Source organism: Leptosomus discolor, chromosome 13, assembly GCF_034619465.1.
Source record: "Leptosomus discolor isolate bLepDis1 chromosome 13, bLepDis1.hap2, whole genome shotgun sequence".
In the NCBI taxonomy this organism is placed as follows: domain Eukaryota; kingdom Metazoa; phylum Chordata; class Aves; order Leptosomiformes; family Leptosomidae; genus Leptosomus; species Leptosomus discolor.
The window spans coordinates 6,403,330-6,427,769 of NC_141403.1; the positions used below are offsets into that span (position 1 = coordinate 6,403,330).

The 24,440-nt window shown below is 37.7% G+C and overlaps 1 protein-coding gene across 2 annotated transcripts in view; it reads right to left on the reverse strand.

The window, feature by feature from the left end:
- ST18 (ST18 C2H2C-type zinc finger transcription factor) overlaps window positions 1-24,440 on the reverse strand; it is a 174,414-nt gene that overhangs the window by 68,034 nt on the left and 81,940 nt on the right. For both annotated transcript variants that reach the window (XM_086472493.1, XM_086472494.1), the window contains exon 3: window positions 3,927-4,033. In XM_086472493.1, coding sequence (XP_086328619.1) covers window positions 3,927-4,033 — 107 coding nt within the window. The remainder of the gene's footprint in view (window positions 1-3,926; window positions 4,034-24,440) is intronic.

The window sequence follows — 24,440 nt, forward strand, 5'->3', positions numbered from 1 at the left end:
AAGTAACAGAATAAAACTGAAATCTTTTAAGCGTGTCAGCAGAAAGAACTAACTTGCTCAAAATCTAAATGTACTGTCTTTGGGTTTTGATAGTTCTTTCAGAGACTGCCTGATACTGAAAAAAGTTTCTCACTTCTGATTTTTACCTACAGAGTTGTTGTGTGTGAAATTACAACCACAGACAGACAGCAAAAAGTATTCAAACTTTTTAAATCACCCGTGGAAAAACAAAAGAATTAAACTTCAAGTGAGAAATTCCATCCAAAGTTTTTAGAGGTAATGGTTATCAAGGTGTTTCTTTGAGAGACGTAGCTTATTGCTGCTGTGTACTGGAGAGATTGGATGGATTATGGAAGGTTCTTCATGCTCTCGAAGCCTGGGATGGTCAGCCCTCCCTCCCAGTACACCTGTGGTCTTGAGACAAGAAGCCATAAGGGATAAATAGAATAGCCATGTCTGCACAAAATCCTCAGACAGTGTCTCACTACCAAATTTTTTAACCATCAGGACCATCAGTATCACATTTAAGTGCTTGCCGGGAAAATTTCACCGGAGACATGGTCCCATATTTTTAAGGGGCAAGCTTCACAAAAATAATGAGAAGTGAGTAGTAGAATTAATTCCACTTTATCTTTGTGTCTTATACCTGGAGTCTCTGACTGGATGGGTTTTAAACCCATCTAAACATTTTCTTTTCAAAATTAGTTGAAACTCAATGGACCCAAAAGGAATTAGTGGGAGATATACAGTCAGAAACACAGCAACAGAGGGGTAGCAGCTATACAGTCCCTGGCTAAGAAATAAATGCTTGCCTTAGAATCCCTTCAGTTATGCCCTGTTTCTGTGATGTGGAAATTTACTGAGGATGTTGATGTCAAAATATTTTCTGAAAGCATGTTCCAACAAATCTCCTAAGTTTATGAATGTTTTCTGTCTGACTTTGGGAATTCCAATTTAATCCTCCCTCCACCTTTCCTGCACTATTGGTTGAGACTTGGTTGGTAAATCAATAACTAGATCCAGAAAACTGGCTGGAGTCACCGACGAATCAAATTCTGCTTAGCTGAAACTGGAGTAACTTGTTGTTTGACTGCTATCGGGTGTTTATGCTTCTCCAGATGGATTTACTGGTGGAGTAGCAGCAATCATACTTTCTGAGCAAACTATTTCAGAGTTCCTGGCTGCAGAAGCCAAATGTTACTTTTTCGGTTTGTACCATCCCACTGGAGTCAGCGGACTCGAGAGCAGCACCTGGAAATACTTCCCTGAGTGAGAGAGTCAGAATTTGGCTCTGAGTTTGGTTTTTTGTGTGCCTGGAGTCTATCTGTGCACATGTGCATGTACTGATATTATAATGGGATCCAAGAATATGACTAACAGCTGAAAATAGGGCATGTGCAATAAATTATTCTTATTCTTCTTATTATTATTCATAATAAACAACAACAACTATTTTAGTTTACTTGTACATTTTTAATTCTGAATTTCAGAAGCTAAATTGATGCTGCTATCCTGGTAGATAGTTTTACAGCACATTACTGTGAAATAAACTGTGACTTGGGGAAGCCGTTGCTGCTGACACAGGTAAAAGTGAAATGCAACTCCTGCAAAGAGCTAATGTAAGAGCTAGGCACTTCCTAATGTCTATTGTAACCTTTGTACAAACATGACTTTCCTGGAGCGGGTTTCACAGTGCTGGAGTGGCAGTGTATTTGCTTTTGCCTAACTAGCTAGAGGAAAAACAATCACCAGTTTATCTAGAGGTAAGGAGTATAAAAGTTGACATACCGTTGTGATTTTTCAACTAAAATTTATGCCTGATTTTCAAAATGAAATCTGTCAAACAACTTCTCTAGGACAAACCTTAACTTATTTTGAGATGTCTGGGAAAAGAATAGCTTTTCTCTACTATTTTTAATTTGTAAACTTCTTCAGTTTGTATAGAGGCAAGAGCTACATCTGTCACTAGATTAATGAACTTAGCCAGAAAAAAAAAACAACAAACCCTTGGTGCTTTTTAAGGCACTCAAATCCATTCTCAAGTCTCAAACTTCGAAGCTGAAGTCAGACACTGCTGAGCACTGCAAACACGTCTGTGCTGTGCTGTGCCCTAAGGTGACACACCACCACGTGTGCCTCTCCCTACAACAAATGATACCCCCAGAGTAAGCTGTTCAGTGCTTTTGGCACTCTTATTTTAATGTTTCTTTTCAACAACTCATTTAAGAATCTAATACATAAAAAGAGAATAATGTCATACAGAAAAATTTTTTAAAATAAATCTGAAAGCAAGAAGATTTCCTATAGTCCATCCAGCAGTACGGAGCACTGTTTGGCTGTCCGGGTATCTATGTGTGCTGGCGGCATCTTTCAGTCACTCTACAATAGCTTGTTTTCAGATGAAGTAGTAATGGCAGGCTGATGGTGAGAAGTACAGAGTGAGAAGGAAATGCAATGTACACGTATAGCAACTTCTAGATAAAGCTTATGTGTTCTGATTACTGGCAGTAAAAAAATCTAAAATCTAAAGACAAAATTTTTAGGAACATTGCTTGTACCCCAGTTAAAGTTTCTTGTTCTTCTTTTTATTAATAACATGTTGATGGCCAGAAAGGAGAAAAATTATTTACAAAGTAGGTGTTCTTAAAGATTATTACTAAAAACATGCCTTGTTTTGTGATTCGATTATTCTTAACCAAGGAGTCATCTCATCTTTGTTTTTGAACCTTTTGCTTTAGTTTACACCACGCTATTCCTGATTTCTCCAGAGTTGAATTACATGGAAATAATTGGTTCAGATGTATTCATTTCCGAGGAATTAAAATAAGTAAGTACATCTACTGAATGTAAACTTTAAAGCATGCTTATAACACATATAAACCATCAACAATTTGGCATTTTATAGTGTGGTTGAACGGTATATGGTTTTTTGAGCAGTAGATTATTTTTGTATTGAAGTCACTACTTGCAAATACGCAACGACAAAATAAACCTTAAATCGGAGGCAAGCTTGAATAGCTTTGTAATGAGGATGATTTATTTTGATTCTCACTTCTGATTTCTGAGTTGTCACTGCTGTTGTATACTTCATCCATGCAACTTTGCACAACTGGCAGTGCTGAATATAAACCAAAGCCATATGTTTATGTCCTTTTGCCAAACGACTACAGCAAATAGTTCTATTATTCCCTTAGGTAACCAACGTGTGCCAAGTATTTCTATTAGTCTGCTTTACCAAGGCTTTAGAGGGCAGAGTCACAGCTTTATGAAATTAAGGGGCAAGTGCTAGCTTTTTAAATTTAGAGAAAAATTATATAGCCTACCACGCTGAAATGCAGCTCAACACAAGCTGATGGGTGATCTTACTTTCTGGAAGCTTTTTTCCCTGGATTTTTATTTTTGATGTAGTTCAATGTCTTGTTGCTATTTCCTGGGCTACTATGTACCAAATATAATTTTTCAGAAGAAGAAGTCAATATTCGAAAAGAAAAAAATGCTTTGATACCTTGAGATCTCTTGCAAATTTTTAAGATTTTATCTTAAAAGATTTTATCCCACCCAACTGATACATAGATAAAATAACCTCAATAAACATTATAAAAAATAAATCACAAATAAGCCATTCCTCACAGATTAAATTTAAGCAGTGCATTATGAAATACATTCTCACTCATGGAGTCATATAGATTCAAAAATGGTTGCGTTCCTGGCAGTATGTAATACTAACAGAGCGTGGGTCTAAAACTAGAATTTCTAGGTGTTCACAAAGATTTGTATCTTTTTCAATTGTTCAATATTGTTATACCCGACTGTTGAAGACCAGTATGTGAGAAAAATAGTCCTAGTGTACAAGACAGTACACATAAACCCACTAATATAGAGATATATTTTGACTCAAATTCATTTTTATAAATAAATTATCCCACCTTTGTGTGTTTCCAGGAGAAAATATGTGCAGATTCCAAAGGACCAAATTCGTCACTCAGCCCAAGATGCCTTGCCTGATTTAACAGATAATCCTGAAACTCATTCTCTGAAAAAAAAAAAGCAACAAAAGAAAACCAAAAACCAGCTATACTAAACAAAACATAGATGAAACAGGACACTCTTTAAATCAAATGGGCAAATAATTGAAGTGCATTGCTCTCCTGTGAGGTTTTTCCAAGATATGGTACAGAGGTATCAGTGATGCTTCTAAAAGGCAGAAAGAATAGCAATTTTTCTTCTGTTATGGTATTTTTTCTGTATTGTTAATGCCCTTTCCAACAGCTTATGAAATAGACCTCCTCTACCAAAAGTTTTTCTTCTTGAAGACACAGAAATCCACAGTTTCTATACATAGAAATCCTTAGTCAAATGTTTTCACTGCCTCAGAACCCCTTTGACTGAGTAGGACGGTTCAGTACATGATGTGAAATAGATGAGAAGCATTCTACAGTACTTTGCTAACAGCAGAAAAACCCTCAGTATTATTTTTTTCTGATTTTGAATATCAGCCTTGAAAGTTTGGCAGGCTGATGATGTTCTCCCCGTAAGCACGCTGAAGGAAATCCTTGACATTCCTCCATGCTCAAATTCTACTCCTTTCTGTGAGGAAACTCCTGCCAAATCAGCAGTAACAGCAAGGGAAGAAGCACTGCAAAAGTTTATATCTGAGTCTACAGTACTGAGGGCCTTGTATTCAGAAATAGTGAAGACCCAAACCCGTCAAACACTTAAAGTTGTAGGCACTTGCAAGCTGGGAAAATCTGGCCGTGAGCAGTTATGATGGGCAGGCTTTAGTTTAGCATCACTCCTGCCACTAGTGACCAAAATATAAAAATTTTACTATCACTTGTAACTTCAGAGGTCTTTTCAAATAGTATTCAGTGTGTTTAGTAAAACAGATCCATTCATTTAATATATTCCAATTATGACAAAATGTGCAGATAAGCTTTGGAACTTGAAGGTGAAACTTTAACTATTCATTTAATAAAATCTGATGAAGTTTTGTCAGTAAAATTTGGAATGTTACATTTCTGAAATTGAAAAGGCTCATTCCAACCAGATTCTCAGGGAAGCTAGAGTTTATTGAGTGCCTAATTTCTGCCTGAGTCCCAATAGACAGAATATTAGTTGAATCCCATCGATAACTTTTAATTAAAATAAATACGCTTTTATCAAACAGCAAAACAGACAACAGATGCAAGACGATAAAGAAGGGAGAACACCCAGAACAAAACAACCCAATAACAAAAAGATATTTCAAGCAGTTTTCTAGCCAATATGTTGCTGGAAAAAAATGTTGTTTATTCTCAAAGGCCCCTTCCCCTGTTACTCTATTTCAACATCCATGAAAGAAACCAAAAGGGGTCTTAAAGCTTTCTACCTGCCTCTTCCTCTTTGTTCAAAACACACTAACCTAAAACAAAAGATCTCTGAGAATAGCTTCAATGGTGAAAAAAGCTCTTTCTAAAGCCTAAAACTTAGCAGATTTTTGTCTAAAATCCTATCATGTTATGTATTTATTAGCAATATATTTTTCATTTATTTTCTCAAAGATTGCCAATAAAGAACTAAATCACATAAGGGAGTAGCTGTAAACCCTTTGAGTTCCCTAATGTCAAACTCATTAGCATCCGAATAACCACACAGCAGCACATCATCTGCACAATTGCAATTTTTTACTACTTTTAATAGCGTTTCTCAAAGGGCTCATTTTCAACTTTCTTCAGTGGTTAGTTGGTTCTCTGGGGAAAAGGAGCTTCCTGACGCTCACAGCTTCCACTCAACAACCAGGCCGTTTGCTGTCAGAAGCATCAGCCCTCTGCCCTAACCCCATCTGCTGTCTCTCCCATCCTAAGGGACCGAGAGTTAAGACAGCACAGCTGAGATCCACTTGGAAAAGTGCACAAAGGACAGGAAAATAGACAAAACTTTTCGCATTTAACTTTACATAATAAGCTAATACATTGAAAATCCTTTTAAGAAAAGATTCTGGGCTGGGTCAGAGCTTGGGGGGCAGGTTTTAAAATTTTACTGGAAACCTACGTGCAACAGTGCCATTTGCTATTTTACTCCCATCTGCCTTGCATACGACATCATCAGCGATCTTTGTAGCAGTGACTGCTATAGTAGGACAAAAGCAAGACTTTATATAAAGCGCAAAATCTGAACCCTTCTTCTGTGTTTAATCACAACAGAAGTTACTGGTTGGTGAGTTTAAAAGTGCTATTTTCTGTTTCTTTCTGATTACAGAGTGCTGGCTGCCATACAGCTGATTCGTGGGTGAATACCCACATTTGAAGATATGATATTTCATAAAAAGTCTGATACAATGCCATGCATGTCATGTTATAAACAGGGTGTGTAGGATTATGCTGTGTCATGGGATGTGACATACCCCTAATAGAACATAAACTGTGCGTCAACCCTGTCCGTACTCCAAGAAGAAACTTACATTTTGAATACCAGCGCTGGGATCTGATACTTCAGGTAGCAAACAAGTGTTAGTGCTGATTTCATAGTAACATCAAGATCTTACACAATAAATTGTTGAGGAACACTTCAGTATGTTTTATGAACTATAAAATTAATCATGGACCAAAATTTGAGGCACTGCAAGAAGTTCAGATAAAAGTCTGCAATGACAACTGGAAAAATTAACATCTCAGCCTCAAGAGCCCATAAAGATCATCTGTCTAGGTTATTGGTAACTTTGATGATACTATCGTTATTGATGGAAATCAGATAGAATGAACCTGGTTATTTCTTAACCAAGGTTCTTCAGTGGATCCACTCCCCTTAAGTCCACACGTATCTTCATTTGGCCCAATCTATTCATAGCTTGCATTAACACATTTGTCTGTTTTAGTAAAGAACTCAAAAAGATTTACAGGTGGTAAATTATGCCTACACTTCAACTCCCTGTATGTCTGAATAGAATTTTTTAACCCTGAAGGTGAAGTTTGCCTGCCTACAAAGAAAGCCTTCACCCTTTTCAACCAGCACCTCAATTCAACTAGAATAATAAACTTTATAACCCCACAAAGACAGAATAAATGAGTTGCTTGATTTGTCAATATATCAGTTCAGTGAAGTCACCTGGAACCTTTGCAACTCACTCTTTGGTTTATAGTCATTTCCAGTGCAACATGATTTTGTACCGACTCTGAAGTGCCATCCTGCTGAGATCCATGAGTCATACCAGGATACTGATGTGAATCACCGTTTGGGCCCTGATCCTCAACATCAGATGTGTGTGACAAATCCCTTCAAGCAAGCATTCTTGTTGATCCATTGTCTATGGGTGAAAGTCCACTCATTCAGGTCAGATTACTAGAGAGTTTCTGAGGATTTAATAATGATAAAAGACGTATTCTACAGCCAAAAACTCTCTCACCAGAAGTCTAAGGTTGTTTGTCAGAATTGCAGGACACAAAGGTGTACTATATCTGTAAAAGACCCCAACAACTTCTTTGAGCATAATGGATATAATTTCTGAAAGATGAGTTTGATTTTTTCTCATTTACCACATCACTAGTCGATATATTGCAAATACGAAAACGAACAATCACAGCAGTTTGTGATTTGTTGACTCAGAATAGAAGTAATGGCTTCTTTGGTGTTTCTACAGTGACAATGATTTCTCTTTCTCAAGATAAAGTAACTCAACATATTTAATATTTGAGAAAAAAATAGGTGACAACAAAAGATGCCGCTACAAATGAATGCAGACATACTGAGCTCTTGCCGGCTGTCAGAGCGTTATCCTGCACAGGCTGCAGAATATAACTTTGCTCACTAAGTTGTGCACAAACTTATGGGTCACCTCAGTGGGAGCCTTAAGCACATGTGCAATGTTCAGCGCATGAGTAAACAAATGAACTTCATTTGGCCTTCTGACGCTTCGCTTGAACATCCTCACTGAAGTACACATTGGCAGACTTGGGGCAGAGCACTCCTCCTTGCACTTGTTTTATTAAGCGCAGAGTACACATTAAACAGAATTATTGCTGCCTTGACCATTGCATTTTCTTGCCCAACTATAAGGCCAAACTTTATCTTGCTTAGTTCTACCCTGAGATGAACAGGAGGTCATGTTACAAGTGCAAGACAGCCTGGTAACACAGGCGGTTGTCCTTCCAGTACCTGTAAAAACACTTCCCTTGCACTCATCCTCTCTTTTAAACACGGCAGTAATTCCAACGCCATGTGCAAGATCGCATTTTGCCTAGCAGAAGGGTTTAACTTTCACCTGATTTAAGCAACGAACTATCCCTCAAAGATGCCTGAGGCTTTGCTGTAATTAACATAACTGCATTTAGATGCTATTCATGACCGATAATTCCAACACCTAGTGAAAAAAAAAAAAAAGGGTGCATACTGTAAACATTATAAACATATTCAAATAAGCTTAACACAATCTGCCATGCTTATTTCTGCCTAGATCATGGACCAGCGAAATGGTTAATGCAAATGGATTTATAATTTGCTTTGGGGGGCCAGTTTCTTCTCCTTATTTATTAGCCCAGCTGATGGGGCAGATTTGATGAGGCACTTCTGGAATAATTGAGTCATCACACAAAGAAGGCTGCTAGCATTCAGAGTGGTTTTATCAGCAGCAAGCAGGCCTGATTACTGACAATTACACTCTGATCCGGTGATGGAGGAGAAAGAGCCAACGAGTGGGAAATGTCCGTGTTTCTATCCAGGAATAATTTCTACATTCATTTTACATGCTAAGTGTTTCCTATCTCTGCATAATAAACTGTAAACAGGAATAGATGGCACAATGTCCCTTAATATTTCCTGGTAATGAAGACACAAATGTACAGTGAGTGCTGATAAATATAGATGAAACATAAGCTATTCTCTGAGTCTGTATTGTTACCTTTAAAATAAATGCATTTTGGTGGTAAAAGCATAATCATAGCTAATGCAAAAAAATGACAGAAGATTGAAGCTGTCCTTGTAACTACACAGAAACTTTGTAAAAGTCCTGTTAATCACCGCTGCTCTAGAGGCTCATAAGCTGAAGGTGATATACTGGAAAGAACATCATTTTGTTTCTCAATAGTCAACTCTGTAGGAACTCCTTTGCTTTGACACAGTAAAGGACAGCAACAGCAGTGACCTCCATTAACACTTCAGGGATAGAGCACATCTCAATACTAAACTGAAAAACAATGAAGCTGGTCCTAGAAGACATCTTCACTATGATAAATTCTCATTTCCCTCTCATCAGCCTTAAGATAGTGTTTATAATGAATAATAGAGCTAGACCGTAGATTTCATGAGTTGTGTTTAGCAATGTATCATTGCCTTTAGGACATTATTTTTTTAGCAACCAAGAAGGGGTAAAATGTCAGTTATTAACAAAATGTTGAAAGCAGAACTTTGAAAAAATCTGTTTCTTCTCTGACTCAGGGAAAAACAACATGGAAACAGACATGCTGAAGAGTTGAAATGTAATTTTGTATTTGTTGATGGGCAATTATAGATTTCAGCTGGAAAACGTTAATACCCTAGTCTAGGGACAGTTTTTCTTTTTTAGAGTTGATCAGGCATGAAACACTGAATAATAAACTTCTGCATGCTTGTTTATTCCTTTTCCTCTTTTTAAACTAATTCATAGCTTCAAAAGAACTAAAAGTTATTCTCTGTTCTCCTGCGGTAACTATGGTAACTATGTTTCATTAAAGTAGCCACTTAACTTCAAGGCTTGTGTTACAATGATATGCATTATTTTGAGTAAAACCACACCATAACAACCTTATGATTTCCGTGCAATTTTAAAAGAAAGTTCAAAGAGCACGCATCATTGACTCTGGAACACAGGGTTTGTTTTCTTTTAAAACATGTTTACTCTTTTTCAGCCTGGATGACTTTTCCAGCACGGAGTCATCTCTGCTGTGAGGTACTGTGTGGGGGAACCGCGACTGACTTCAGCGAAGGGTGACCAAGCTCTGCTCATCGAAGGGAGGCTTAGTAGCGGCAGGATTGTGGCCAGCAGGAGATGCCTGAGCACACAGATCAGTATAACTAAGAGCAGCGAAATCATGTTGTTTTAATCACGCCTCCTCCAACATCAGGAAGGTTCTGGTCCAGCTCTGGTATTGCCATATGCCTGCTGTTTAGCCACCACTGTCACAGTCCTTGTACTGTACATGGTTTCCAGCAAGCTAGTTAGGAATCAGTGGCTTTAAAGGGCAATTTTATGGGGGTGCTGTCATGGTTGCATTGAACCTCTACAGAAGTGCTGGAGATGATTAGCTTCAGTAAAAATAGTCACTCCTCAGATACTTACAGGATTAGTCTAGGTTACTGCCTTCCTTCCCTGTGAATTCCGGATGTTCCAGCTAAATTTTTTGGGACCGATTTAATAGCCAGAAGTAGGATGTCACGATTCTTATGGTGGACAAAACCCATGGCTAATTAGCTCATCAAGCATCCTCCGACATGGAGTCAAAAGGAACAATGAACCTAAAAATAAAAACTATTTTTATAAAAAGAAATGTATCTGCCATTCTGCTATCCTGTGCATTCATCCTCCCCCTTCTGAACAACAAGCTCTCTTCATTAAGCATGACAGACATGTCCCAAGAAAGGGAAAGTCACACAAAGGGAAGAAGTGTGCCTTCCCTCAACATGCAAATCACATATGTTCATTAACTTCAAGAGTGCCATGTGAAGTACAGTCTGCCACCATCTAAAAGACTTCTAATGACCCTAACTGCTAAAGATAATGGGGCTTGCTTGCACTACTGCACTGCCCTGAAGAACCTGGGAACGTGCTGAAGAGCACGGGAAAAACCAAACCAAGAATAAAAATACCACCTTAAAAATCAAAGTAATATGGAATATGTGAAAAAAAAAATGACAAAGAATCGTCAGATACCAAAATGCGCATGTAAAATGGTCACTGGGACAGACTTATCTGTAAAGATTTCACTCAACAGATGTTTGGGTTAGGTGAGTGGAACAAGGAAAAGGGTGTTCAGTCTGTTCAAAGTTATGTTAAGAGGTCAGTGGCACTAGGGATGGTGGTTTCAATTTTCTTTTTGGAGCCTTTTGTGATTCTAGAGTGGGGCAAAAGTTATTTTCTAAAATGGCACCTGTCTTCTGTCATAGACATAAACAAGAGGCACCGTGATTGATCAAATAATTGGAAAAAAAGAGGTTCTGGACCTGTCTTCCTGCCTCTGCCACTGATCTATTCTGTGACCTTCGGCAAGTCTCTTCATCCTTCAGCTAAGAAAGGATAATGACATAGAGTGCTGTGAAGTGCTTTTGTACGTTCCTAACTCTGCTTTAAGTTAGTGAATATTATTTTTGTCCTCATGCATTCATCAATTTAACAGATTGCTCATGCTTTCACTTCCTCTGAAACTCAACCTGATACTTTAATAACAGTAAGCTATTACTTGGCATTTCTAAGAAACAAAATGTTTTCTTTCTCTTCAAGCTTTTCTACTTAAAAACCCAAACAAATAAAAAAGGAAAATTCTGAGAAGAATGGGTACTAACTAATGCGTGATGAGTGGCAAAATAATTTAAAACACATTTCTGTTCTCTTCTCCCTTAACATATCAGGCAATCCAGAGGTAACTGTACTCTTGGCATGTCAGGTTACCTTAAAAACCTGTTTCACTTGTTTTCCCATGAAGAGAAATATTCTCCTAGGAAATGTCTTTAACTGTTTTCCCTTGAATGTTTTTGCTCTGAGTGTTGAAAATGTCAATAAGGCATGTATATATATGGGTGTATATATACATCTTTGTGGTAACATTAAGTTCAAATATTGTACCCAGCAAGCACTGTATTTAATTTAAATTAAATTAATTTAATTTAATTTAAGAGAAACTGAAAGATAAAAGTTTCTTTCAGAGTGAGCGTATTAGGTGTGTGATAAGTAAATGGCTCATAGTACCACTAAACAGTACCGAGTTAAAAATAGTGGTGCAGAAAGTTGTCTTTGTAAAATTATTTTATATTGGTAAATAATAGTAATCCATTATTCATCCTATCACGTCAAATTTGACTTGAGCAAGATGAAAACATCTTCCCATGGAGACATGTCTTACAAACTTTATCACTTTAAACACAGTTTCACTTCCGCTCCCTGGTGTAAGCCTGGCTCCATTGAAAACAACCAAAACTCTCTTGTGGACCTCAGTAATACACGTTATTTATGTGTGGAAGCAGTCGCATACGCTTGGTATTAATCACACAAGTATACAAAGATACAGTCCTGGCCAGAAGATCTTACAAAGTAAGATGTTTAAAATCTATTTTGGATATGACAGCTGTAAATAATAAACAGCAGTTTAGAAATTCCAATAGCACATTAATGGAATTTTGCTGTTTTAGTTGATAGTTATGTCATTCTTGATAAGTAGGCTTGTATCAGATGTCTGACTATATATATGATAAGCTGGTTTGCTGTTTGGATGTCACATTAAATCATGGGTTCTGCCTCTTCTGCTGGCACCTCAAATGCCAAGATGTGTGCAGGAAAAGGGGTGGGCTGGGGGCTGGCTTTCGTGCTCAGGGTGTAACCCTTTCTTTTGTATACTGTGCTCACCTACCCCAGGAGACAGATTTTTGTTTTCTTCTGAAGAGGTCTGCGTCATTTTGCACCAGAAGTATCTCCTGATACAAGAAGTAGTAGCTGTGACTTTAAAATAATCAGCCTCACTAAAGGCACCATTATGGCAACCAACAATGTTCTACCTTAAATCATTTTGACAATGCATTCTCTGCACTGCCCATAGACTTGGAGGGGGTCCTCAAAACATTCAAAGCTTGGATAATATTCATGGTTAAGAAAAGTCCAGAAGCAGCCAAACAGGTGTGTACTTCTCTCAGAAAAGGCCCTTTTAGATAGAAGACCTTTTGTACACTAGTTCTATCCTAGACCTCTTTTAGGGGCCACACCTGAGAGAGAAAGTGAATTATCAATGACATTTTTTTAAAGAATCAGTGGTTTAACACTAATTTCTAATCAGATCCTACAGAAAGGAACAGCTCGCATGGCAGCTGTACTTTTCCCAGGGTTAATTACCTTTCACTGCTCTCTACTAATGAGTCAGCTGTTCCTGTCATCACACAACTACACTGTGTTCATCTGTAGCTCTAGCTGTGGACAAACACAGTAGCTGGAGCCCTGTTTACATATTGGTGAGGTTTGTTGTGCAAAGAATCTGCAAAGCAGTTTAAAAAAGAATATGTAAAACTCCTTCCATTCCCATGTCTCTTTTCACGGAAACAACTATGTTTTTCAGGCCAACACCGTGTTCTCAAGGTTGCTGAATTAATCAACAAGAGTAGAAATCTAAGGACATGAAAACTAATAAAAATACGTTTTTTCTAATATTGCGTAATAGTTTATATAAGGAAGATTAGAACCCTGTTGCTATCTAGCTTGTCTTACCTGATTGTTGGGCGAGGATGTTTATTTATAGCTTGCTGGTGTATGAACTACAAAACTTCTTCATAAAATATTTTTTTAAACAGTAGAACAGATAATAGTGCAAAAATTAGTACACTTAAGGAGTTTGTCTTATTTTTATGGCAAAATCTAATGAGACAATGATTTAAGGCTTTCCGTAACCTGCTAATGTTTTTACATTAGTCTAGAAGGTAATTCAATAGCAAGTAAATAGGACAGATCATTTTCCAGCTGGGGCGAACAGGATATATTCTTTATAGCCGTATAAGATCAGGAGCGATCCTCATGCATCACTTTTATACGCCCTCTTTAAGGACTGTGTAAAACTTGGGGGGTTATTTAGAAAGGCTGACTTTAATAACAGGGAGGGGACTCGCCTAGCTTCTGTTTGCTATCAGGAAAGTAGGGGCACAGGCTCCTCCATTGCTTGGTCAGTCACTAGTGGGCATTCCAGATTCCTCGTGGGAGGCTATGAAGGCTATGGCTAAAGATGGATGTTGTGACACAGCTTCCAAAGCTCAAGTCCTGTTTGGTTCAACAATCGGAAAATGTTTGTTTTCCATGTAACTGGGGGCAGGACTCCAAGCTGGCACTGTCTTCGAGACTCAATTCTACGCTAAAACTGTCTATACGGAGGTTGCCCTGATCTGAGCAGATTTCCTCAGGGTAAGACCTGAAGGCGTTAGCAGAGAAAGTAAATCTTCGCCATGCACCAAAGGGACACCACCTGTACATGCTATGTGAGAATGAGCTCAGCTACTTGCAGTTGTATCTGTAACAGGTCTGTTCATGAAGGTATTATTTGAGGCTGAATTCCTTGCTAGCTGTCACATGAGATAACAACATTTGACAAATCTGAAGCAGGAATATGGTCTTCTGAATACGATGATGGAGGAAGAAACTTAAGCTTTGCAGGTCCAGGTTAACCTTGCAGGACTTGCAGCTCAAAATACGATAAATTTGCTTTTGAATATACCCAGGCAAAAGCACCATGGGATTCCAAGCGATGGCTTGAATAATCACCTGGGAAATGAGTAGCATACAGTCCTTTGAACATCAGTGTAACAAACCACCTGTTTCTCTCAGGCACCTTAAGTTGTGCAAGCTGTATTGACAACCTCAAACACTCTCAGCAATAAGAAAATGTGAGCTGTGTGGTTGGGGTCTTTTAAAAGGCAGATATTTATTTATTACTCCATTAGAAGAAATTCTCCTGCTTGGTTTCAGAATTTTGTGTGAAAGTGAATTTCCTGAAGGTGCATTAACTGGGCTTAACAATTCACAGAAACCTCTGATCACTCAGGTCAAGCCAGGGAAAACTGTTATTATGTAATGTCCAGTTTGTCTCAGAATCTCCCTCTGCTCAAGAGATGATTCCTTCTTCCAACCTACTGTATCTCACTCACTCTTAATGTTAAAAAAAATTCTGAGGGGTAGCATGGGCATTCTCCATCTACTTGAAGGTCTTCGTGTGTTACTGGCTAGTCTTTTCCTGAGCTCTCAAGAAGAACATTATGCATTCTTCATTCACAGGCAGGAAAACCAGGAACAAGTCCTTTCCGTTTGGTGAATGGGAAAACCAAATGCCTCGGACCGAGTGTCACCTTTCCCTGGGATGCAGTCTGCTTAACTTGAGCTCTGTCAGTAACAAGGCTTACCAGCTCTCTGCTACAAGTAGGCTTCGTGCTGTACACCAGAGCAGCTGGGATGCTAGAAGACAGCTTCTCTAAGGAGCCTGTTGGGTTGGTGATAATCCTACTGTGGGGATCCCTCTTGGAAGTTCAGGAGGGAGGAGGCATACCAAATGGTGCCTCTAAAAACTTTGGGGCCAAAAATCATGATACCTTAAAAACTTGGCTTCTTTGCACTAAAATATCATCAAAATAGCATTCAACTTCTAACTTTAAAACATAGGGAACATCATGCAACTAACAAATAAATACCAGAATCCCACAAAAAATAGGGAAACAAGCTGTATGACCTGAAGGGTATCCCCAATGCTGAATTTGCTGTTTGAAGGCTGGCAATCATTGATTGAAAGCAACTTACACTTCTTCAATTTTACAATATTTTTCCCTGTGATCACAAAATAGTAACACAATATTCACATTAATAACAATAAAAATAAGTGGTATTACTAATGTTGTTGCTATAAATAACATTGGACCCAAAGCATTCAGGGCTAAAGCTATTTATTCTCTCACACTATTCAAAACGAGCTAGGGGTATTTCAGAAGATGCTTTTTGATGACAGCCACTAAAATGTTGATTATGGGGAAGAAAACTCTGAGAATATTATATACTAGCAGGTTAAGCTCTTCAGGATGAATATTAAATCAGCCTAAAGTGTTATGTTTATTGAACTGGTGTCAATTTATACCATAATGGACGTTGCATGCCCACAATTTTGGGCATGATTTTTGTTGACTTTGAGTCTCGTCTGTGGAAGTGTTACTGGAGACACATAGTTACTAACCTTTTGTAAAACTCACAGTTACAAAATTAGATTCAGCTAAGGGTAATCTTACAGCAGAGTTTACTACAGTAGCTATCCTCCCCTCAGGGAGAGTAGGAAAAAGGCAAAGGACTGTCAGAGACATAGCTATGGCTCCCTACTTCCAAGGCCAACCTGTGGCTCCCACGGTATAGATTAAGGTAGCGTGTAGCCACAATCTGTTCCACAGGAATCATCCACTACTTGAGGGTTAGCACAGCTTAATGGAGCTCCATCCAGCTCTCATCCCTGAAGGAATTCTGTCTTACCCACTTAGAAATCCAGTTTAAACACTTTGCCTCAATCTGAAGAAACTGTGAGAACCTGCCCTGGACCTGTAAAGGGTGGAGATTTGTTTGAGAAAACCCACACCTATGTGCTAAAACTATGGGTATGATAAATAATCCTCTAAAAATCAAAATTTGTGTCATCAAATCTCTTCAAACATGGAAAAAATTAATTTAAATCTATGTAAAGTATGCACAGTAACTGAAATTTTGAACTGAAAGCTTGCTTGTAGTTTTCATGATGGCATGAGGAAGATTGAATCACTATAATCACCCACAGAAATAGTGCAAAACTGTCATCTAATCTATCCTTCCAATACCTTGAAGCTCGAGAAACAGTCTTGAAAGCCTGAGGAGGGAAATAAATCACAGAGGCAGCCCAAAAAGTGCCTACAGAGTGACCAATAGATGAAAGAAAACGTGGAGCTGAGTCTGGAAATGCTTCTATCTGAAATATTTTTTAAAAATGCAGCTGTTTTAATGTAGAAATCTCTACTGTATTTTGAAATGAATGAATTTGTTAGATGTTTACAGCTCATCTCTTATCTTTAAGAATTAGTTTTGAGAAAATAAACCCCTTTCTGAAAAGAGATATAATTAATCCTAAGAACAAAGCAGCGAATTGCTCCTTCCCTTTTGCAAATCACATTTCTGGGGCAAAACTTGGCCCTCTGAGCTGCACAGCAATATTCAGTTTTGCTATTCTGCTCTCTATTAATATCTGAGCACACACTGAATTTCATTGATGCCCTGTATATGCAAGAGGAAACTTCAGGTCTAAGGTATACTGTGTTATTCATATCTCTGCCTTGTATGAAATTGAGAGAAATAGTAGGTTTATGTGGATATATATATATATATATAGAATATACATAGAGAGATATATAAATAAGAAGAAATCAAGTCTAGTTCGTAGGTTGGACAGGAAAGACAGGATTCACCTCCCTAACTTTACATTGAAATGCAGATATATATTTCTGAGGTAGCAACTGCTGGCTTCCCGTGGTGTCTGGGTAGCCTGTAGGTGACCTGCAGGCATTTCTGCTGCTGTATAGATGTGTGATACATCTTACTTTATTTCATACATCTACGTCAGGGTGAGATTAATTGCATCCAAGAAATGTCTCTTTCTTTCCACTGATTCTAAAGGGAATCTGGATGACTGGCTCAGGTCTGGACACTTCCACTGTGCACACTGACATTTCACCAGAGGATTCCCAACCAAGGAATCCATGGCAATCGCTGAGCAACATCTTACAGCTTAAGTAACACGTACGCTATGTGGCTCTGAGCTGTATTTTAAAATAGGGATGAAAAAGCAAGAGAAATAAAGTAAGGAACCATCCTCCAGGAATGAAGACAGTGCCAGTCCTTGTAGGAAAGAACTGGCAAACAAAACGAAGCTGACGAACAAATAAAAGGGAGCACTAGTGGATGGTGTAAATTAAAGAAAAGGAGAGTTAGCCACAGCTTTGATATGAGCCGTGTGGCTTCAGAGACACACAAGAATCCAGTGTCAAGAGGCAGGGAAAGAAAAAAGGTCAGAGTGATATGGCAAACACTTCTTTATCTAGATATAGAAGAATGAAGATAATCAAGTTCTAAACACAACAGAGGGAAACTGAACTCCAAGAGTTGGTATGGAATGAAATACCATCTTTTTAATATTTGGGTTGGACAGTATTTTATGAAGGAATAAAAGTTTTCCTGATAAGTAAACGTGTCACATGGATTGATGTCTGATAAATGGCAAGTGTCTCTCTGTTTGAGCTATTGTTATCTGATCCTGAATACAGTTGTTTTCTTAAGTCTAAGTTTGCTATTTAAAGTTATCTGTGTTTCTTGCTTGGTTTATTATGAACTATTTTTTACTTGAGAAACCCGATGTCACCAAAGACAGTGGCTCTGCATTTAATTCTTTTGCCACATATCTTGTTCTATTGGCGTCTTCTGTTCAGTGCCGAGTTTTCGACCATAAAATTAAAGAAATTAAAACCCATATTCCTTCTAGCAGCTTTTGCTAGCCCTTGGAGCCAACAACAGCCAGATTTTCAAAAGCGAAAATGTTATTGTGCCTACATTGCCTATTTTTTCATCAGGTAAGGTGAGTGTTTAGGCAAAGAATTATTGACACAATCATTTGCTTGATTTGTGAGTGCCAAGGATGGCTTTTTCACATGTGCTTAGTGAAACACTGTTAAAAAAAAAAACGTTATGTCTTGTTTTCTTTATTTTGTGTATTTACTCAAACCAAAAAAAGTCTTGTTGAGTAAAATTCACCATATCCAAACAAAAGACTGGCAGCTTAAGTAAGTCTATGAACAGGGGGAAGGGAGACTTATTTCCTGAGTTTCAACAGATGTCATACTTAATTGGTTGTGAAATAAACCAGAGCTACTCTCGGCCTGTTTCCCTAGTTTCAGCTGTGAAGACACTTTCAAACATGTGCATTTCCCTCCTGCTTGTCATAATGAGGGTGTGGGGTGAGAATCAAACCTCCAAAAGGAGTAAAGCAGCATGAATGCTGCATACAGGCCCTCAGATACACTAATTAAACAGAAGTGAGAGTTGCATCTTTTGTTCCTGCGAGATGCACGTCAATACGGTGTTAAGCAAGACAGTGCTGTGGAGGGGTGATTGCCTTTGCCTTCTGCTAATATCAGGAAGTCACTGGACTGTCCCATTTTGCATCAAGTTTTTCCATCTTCATGTATTTTCTCCCTAAAACACCCTTTTCCTAATTCAGACACTGACAATACCCTACCACGGTGAGGTGTGATCATTTTTTTTACCATAACAGAGAGAGCGTCTCCTAGATTTTTTCTTCTCGTGTGGATGTTTTCTGCTAGAAGCAGCAGAGTAACACCACATGTAACGCAACAACAAAAACGAAAGATAAAAACCAGAAAGAATTGTCAAGCATAAAATAGTTTGCCTAAACACAGTGAAGTACACAAGAAAATGGAGAACAAGACTTCTCATAGGCAAAAAGCCCAAGCATTCGTAGCTGTGGCTAACCACCAGTCGATGGTAGGCTAATATAAATAAAGGCATGCATTTGTAAAGAACTAGGGCAAAGAATGTTAGCCACTCATTTTATGCTTTCTTGTGTGTAGCCCTCTGAATTAAAACGCTCTTTTGAGCTTCATGGCAAAAAGCTAAATATGTGACAGGTACTTCTCTGTGAAACTCAGTATGACCAAGTTCCAAAAGAAAGAGAGAACGGTGTTTGTTAAAACACTTCCAATGGTATTGCAATTGCAATTGCGTAGAAAGAAAATATAAGGCCAAGGTCAAATACGTTTAATTCACCTGTGACAACCAAACTGAACAATATTTGTTCTTTTAGTTTAGACTTGGAACCCAGATCCCAGGAGTGCTAGGAGAGAGCTTTAATCCCTAGAAAAAATTCAAATTCCCAAAGTGCGTGATGGAAACCAGTATAATCCTTCCCAAAGTCAGAAATAAAATAGAAAATACTTTCTTTGCTATTAAAACAAGAGCAGTCATCATGATCTTTATTCTTTTAATGTTTTACAGGTCTGACTTTCGGCAGATGACCTCTCTTGTTTGTCCCTACATGTTTTCCAAAATATAAAAGTGAAACAGAGTCCCAAGGGCACTGTACTTGAAAGGTTATGAGAGTTAGAGAATTTTAACCATGCCTGCCAAATCAGCAGATGGCTTGTGATTATAATTATATGCATCAATAAAACGAATAATCTTTACAAAATTTGAATTTCTACTAAAGTAAGGGATTTAGTAAGCAGATGCAACAGAATGCATTTTCTTTAACCCTTTTTGTAGACAGTACCGTTTCTCACAAAAATAATGGGAAGGCTCTCCGTAAAGTAGCTTGACCATACACTTGAGCCTTAAATACATGTTTCTTTTGACCAAATGTCAATGTTATTTAGAGTGATTTATGTGTTCAGTTGCACTTTGTCCACTAAACGTCGGATGCTTATATATAGAATGATTCCCATCAGACCCATACTTCAAAACGCTTTTTAATTTTATAAAATATTAGAGATACAATGAAAATGTCGTGTGTGTTCAGTCCCTTCATTTGTATTGTGATGGTAGTTCTTTCTGCATAGGATTTGGCGACTTTCTGTACCTTGTATGGAGGCTGAGTTAACCACATTGTTAGGGAAGAAAATATTTTTTCAAAATGTGGGAAATTTCTTAAATGTTTTGAGGGTTTTCTTTATGATAAGAAACTGAATTACATAAAAGAAGTTAATACAAAAATCACAGCCTTGGATTTCTACGACAATTGTCTTTACTTTCAAACTTACTTTTGTTACAGGATCTAGATTTTGTGTGTTAGATTGTGTCAAACTTCTGCCTGGAGTGGGAGAAGAATCACACAGTAGAAAAATTAAACAAAACAAACAAAAAGACCCCTAAGCCAAATCTATTTCTGGACTGCATCATAAAAATGCTATTTGAAGACATGATGGAAATATCTTATACCTTTCTGATATAGCAAGGAAGAAAAGATTTGGGGACACTAATAAGTATATTTTCAAAAAAAGTCTCTGTTTGGGATTCTATAGCTGCCTACCTACAGTATTTTAACATTTATTTTATTCAAACATTTAAATGCCAACTTTTATTTGAAGACGGTACGTGCACTGGTTTTTTAAACTACCTTAATATCTCTGATGTGAAGAGTGCAAAACAGTATTTTGATGCTCATTAAAAAGTGGATTTTTACTTCAAAAATGACAGAGCCATTACTCTGTATCATGTAAATCCTTCTTAGCACAAGGATTATTGACCTGATAGTCCATAACGGTGCCTTTGGAGCCATCACTACTTTGTTGTGCCAATCCAGCTGCTGTACATGTGCTCTAAGTTTGGGGGGGGTGGGGGGCACTGAAGGTGACAAATTTTCTCCCGAGGTTTAGGGAACTGACATAGTGACTCTTACTACCACCTGAAGAAAAACACTGTTAAGAAAAAATTGGGATCTCTGATCCTCACATGAAATGATATTTTCGGAAAGTTCTAAAGTTTTGGGGTTTTATTTAACCTAATGCCTCGTGGAGCAGAGTTCAAACAGATGTCTTCAAAAGTAAAACTATCTCCTTTTAACTGAAGTTCCTTAATGGAGGGAGAAGTTCACATATGAAGCCAAATCTGAAAAATGAGCTAGCAAATGTTACCCGATTCTATTAAGCAAATCAATAAACCCCTCATCTTCAAAACACTTACACACCTGCTTTACTGTATGGAAGTGAGCCATCGACCTCACCTCAGCGGAATCACTCATGTGTACAAACGCTTTTGTAAGTGTTCACCTACCCAAGAAGGTAAGCCCCGTTTTCATTATAAAGTAACTTTGCTGTTAGGTTATCACCTTTTTTGAACCAGAAATCTGTCATTTAGAAACGCAAAAGTTGCTAGTATTATTAGAAGTCTTCCATGAACGTAAATGAGAATAGTTCTCCTCCAAAGAGATTTTATGTAAGTACTAAAAAAATTAAGAGGGAGACAATCTTTTTCATCACTAATTAAACAGTATCTTTAGTCTGAAGTGATTAAAGATAATTAAAATTCAGAAACACTGATTCTGCTTATGCAATTTTTAATAATCTACAACTATGCACACATAAACTACAAGAAGTGACCCGGTCACAGTTATATACATATACTTCCATTAAGTAGGAGATAGATTTTGGTCTAGATGCTACATACAGATATAGATGTAATGAAATATAAAGTTTACTCTGCATGTTGTTTGCTATGTTTTATTTTGGAGTGACAGAGCCAGTCCTTCGGGAGGATTGCCTGTGACTGACCTTGGAGATACTTGCTTAATAGGAATATCATATATATTTTGGGATTACTGGTTTGAAAATCTATAAGCATGCAAAAAAAAATTAATCAGAATTATTCAAATCAGCTGTGTAATGCCAGAAAGTTTTTCAGATCCACATGCATAACTCACACTGCTGTCCCCTGGAACTGTGCACAAACATAAGTGCGAAGGCCTCATATTGGTTTATAAAGTCCAAAAAGTCTATTGAAAAGTAGTTTCTAAAAACCTGGTGTGTTACACAGTTTACCAGGGAGATCAGATGAACAACACTAGCTATCAGAAATCAAGTTTTCTTTGCCTTTTGTCTTAGGTTTACCAAACAAATGACAGGCAAGAGAAAAAAGAATGAAGTTAAGAAAAACTACTGAAACTTACTGTGGCTCAACCTGTCGGATTACAGTAGCAGTATGGTTTTTGTAGCACTGCTGCATGTGTATTATCTCTATGAAATCACTGACGGCTTTTCAGTCTAAAAGACAGCTGAACTTACTCATTAATGTGGTGAATGCTGAAATATTGAATACCCTTCACTCTCATTCACATATGTCTGTAAAAAGCATGAGGACTGTGTGCTAGGGATGTGCTCATTTTTAAAAGCTGTGGTGATGCACCTGAACATAAAATATCCTCAAATCTTACCTGTTAAAACGGACTGAAAACTTAATATCAATTAGGAAAGTTCAAAGCAAAACTGTTGTAACCCTGTAGCTTAATAAATCTCTGCTGATCTAGCAATTGGGTATGAATTATAGGACTCAGCTGAGAAAGCAAGCTTGTTTTCTGTTGCCAGCATTTCTCATATTTTCTGAACATAAGAAAAACATGTTGCTGAGATGCACACATCTTAAAAATATCAAAAATAAAATGAAATACTAAATATTACTTAAGTTTTTCTACTACTTCATTAAATTTCCTGAGTTGGAATTATTGGGAAAGGCAAAAGCAGACATAACTGCAACTTAACAAAAGCTGAGTTTCAGTGAACTGGGATACCATACAGGTGAACATAGTTTTTTGCATATGTACACTTTTTATATAAATATGCAGAAGCGGATTCGTATATATACATACACACCCACACCCACCCCTTTGCAGGGAATTATCAAATGCATAAGTTAAAATATCACAATTTATCTTAGTTTCTGTAAGCTTCTATTGTCCATGCAGTAAAAAAGATTCCCTGGGTAAGCGACAGATCGTAGTGAACTGACTTCTGTGACCTATGAAGAGTTTTAATTAAGTGAACAGGTTATCCTGGCATGTCTAAACACACATATATTTTCCCAAATTAAATAACTCTTCCAAAACAAAATAACAAAAATACCCCAAAAATTGTGCAGGCTGATATCTAAACCCCACTTCTTTAACTGTCTGCATTTGAGAAAGTGGTTTTGGGGGGGGGGTGGGAGAAGCATTACTTAATTCACACAGGCATCTTGCAATAATATCATGTCGGTTTGAATCTAACATCCCTTGAGCCTCCAAAGTGCAGAGCAGACAGAAACATTTTAGCAATGCAAACAAGACTTTCTGGCAACTTCCTGTTGCCATTTTTCAGCAAAATAAAGAGTTCTGAGATACTAAACTGAAACACTGCTAGAAAAGATTCTATCATTGATTACACAGGCAAGCACCTGCTATTCTAAGATATCAGCTGAATATTTTGCTGCTGTGCAAGGAAAATAGGTAATGACTGCGTAACTGTTTAACAGCAACCTCCAACTCTTTAATTTCAGCTCACGTAAAAGACAAGACTGAGAGAGACATCATGTAAAAATCTGTTTTAAAAACCACCCCAAAATTATAGTAACAACTTCATTCATATCTGTGTAGTAAAAACTGTAGCAGGTATTTAGGGGTGTACATAGCTGGTTAGTGGATTGAAATGTGTATTCATAAATACAACACATTTTCAGCAGATTTTACAGAGAGGTAAAAAGAAAGTTTCTGTCTGTAAAGTTCATCAGATGTTAATGTACATCTGAGGCAGTGCTTATTTGTGTGGCAGTTCTTACAATGAGTATTTATTTCATTATGTTATAATTGCAATATCCAGTTCATAAAACATACTGTTTCACATTACTTTCGGAATTCCAGAAACTTTTGTAAGCTGGCGAATCAGACAGAGAGAAAAGGAAACAAACAAACAAGCAACAAACCCAACCTTGATTCCTGAGACATTTTTCTCCCCTTCGTGAAGTGACGGGGGGGAAAAAAATCCCTTCATTATGACCTACTTGTCTAGAAACGGACTTTCAACCCCATGGTTAGGCTAAGATTTGCTCTACTTTCTCCCTAGGGCATAATTGTCAGACTGACTTACCGTGTGCCTTTTAGCCTTTGTTCTGCCTCTCACGCTGACATCAGGGAAGCAGTGATGTAGAATAAAGCAGGGGT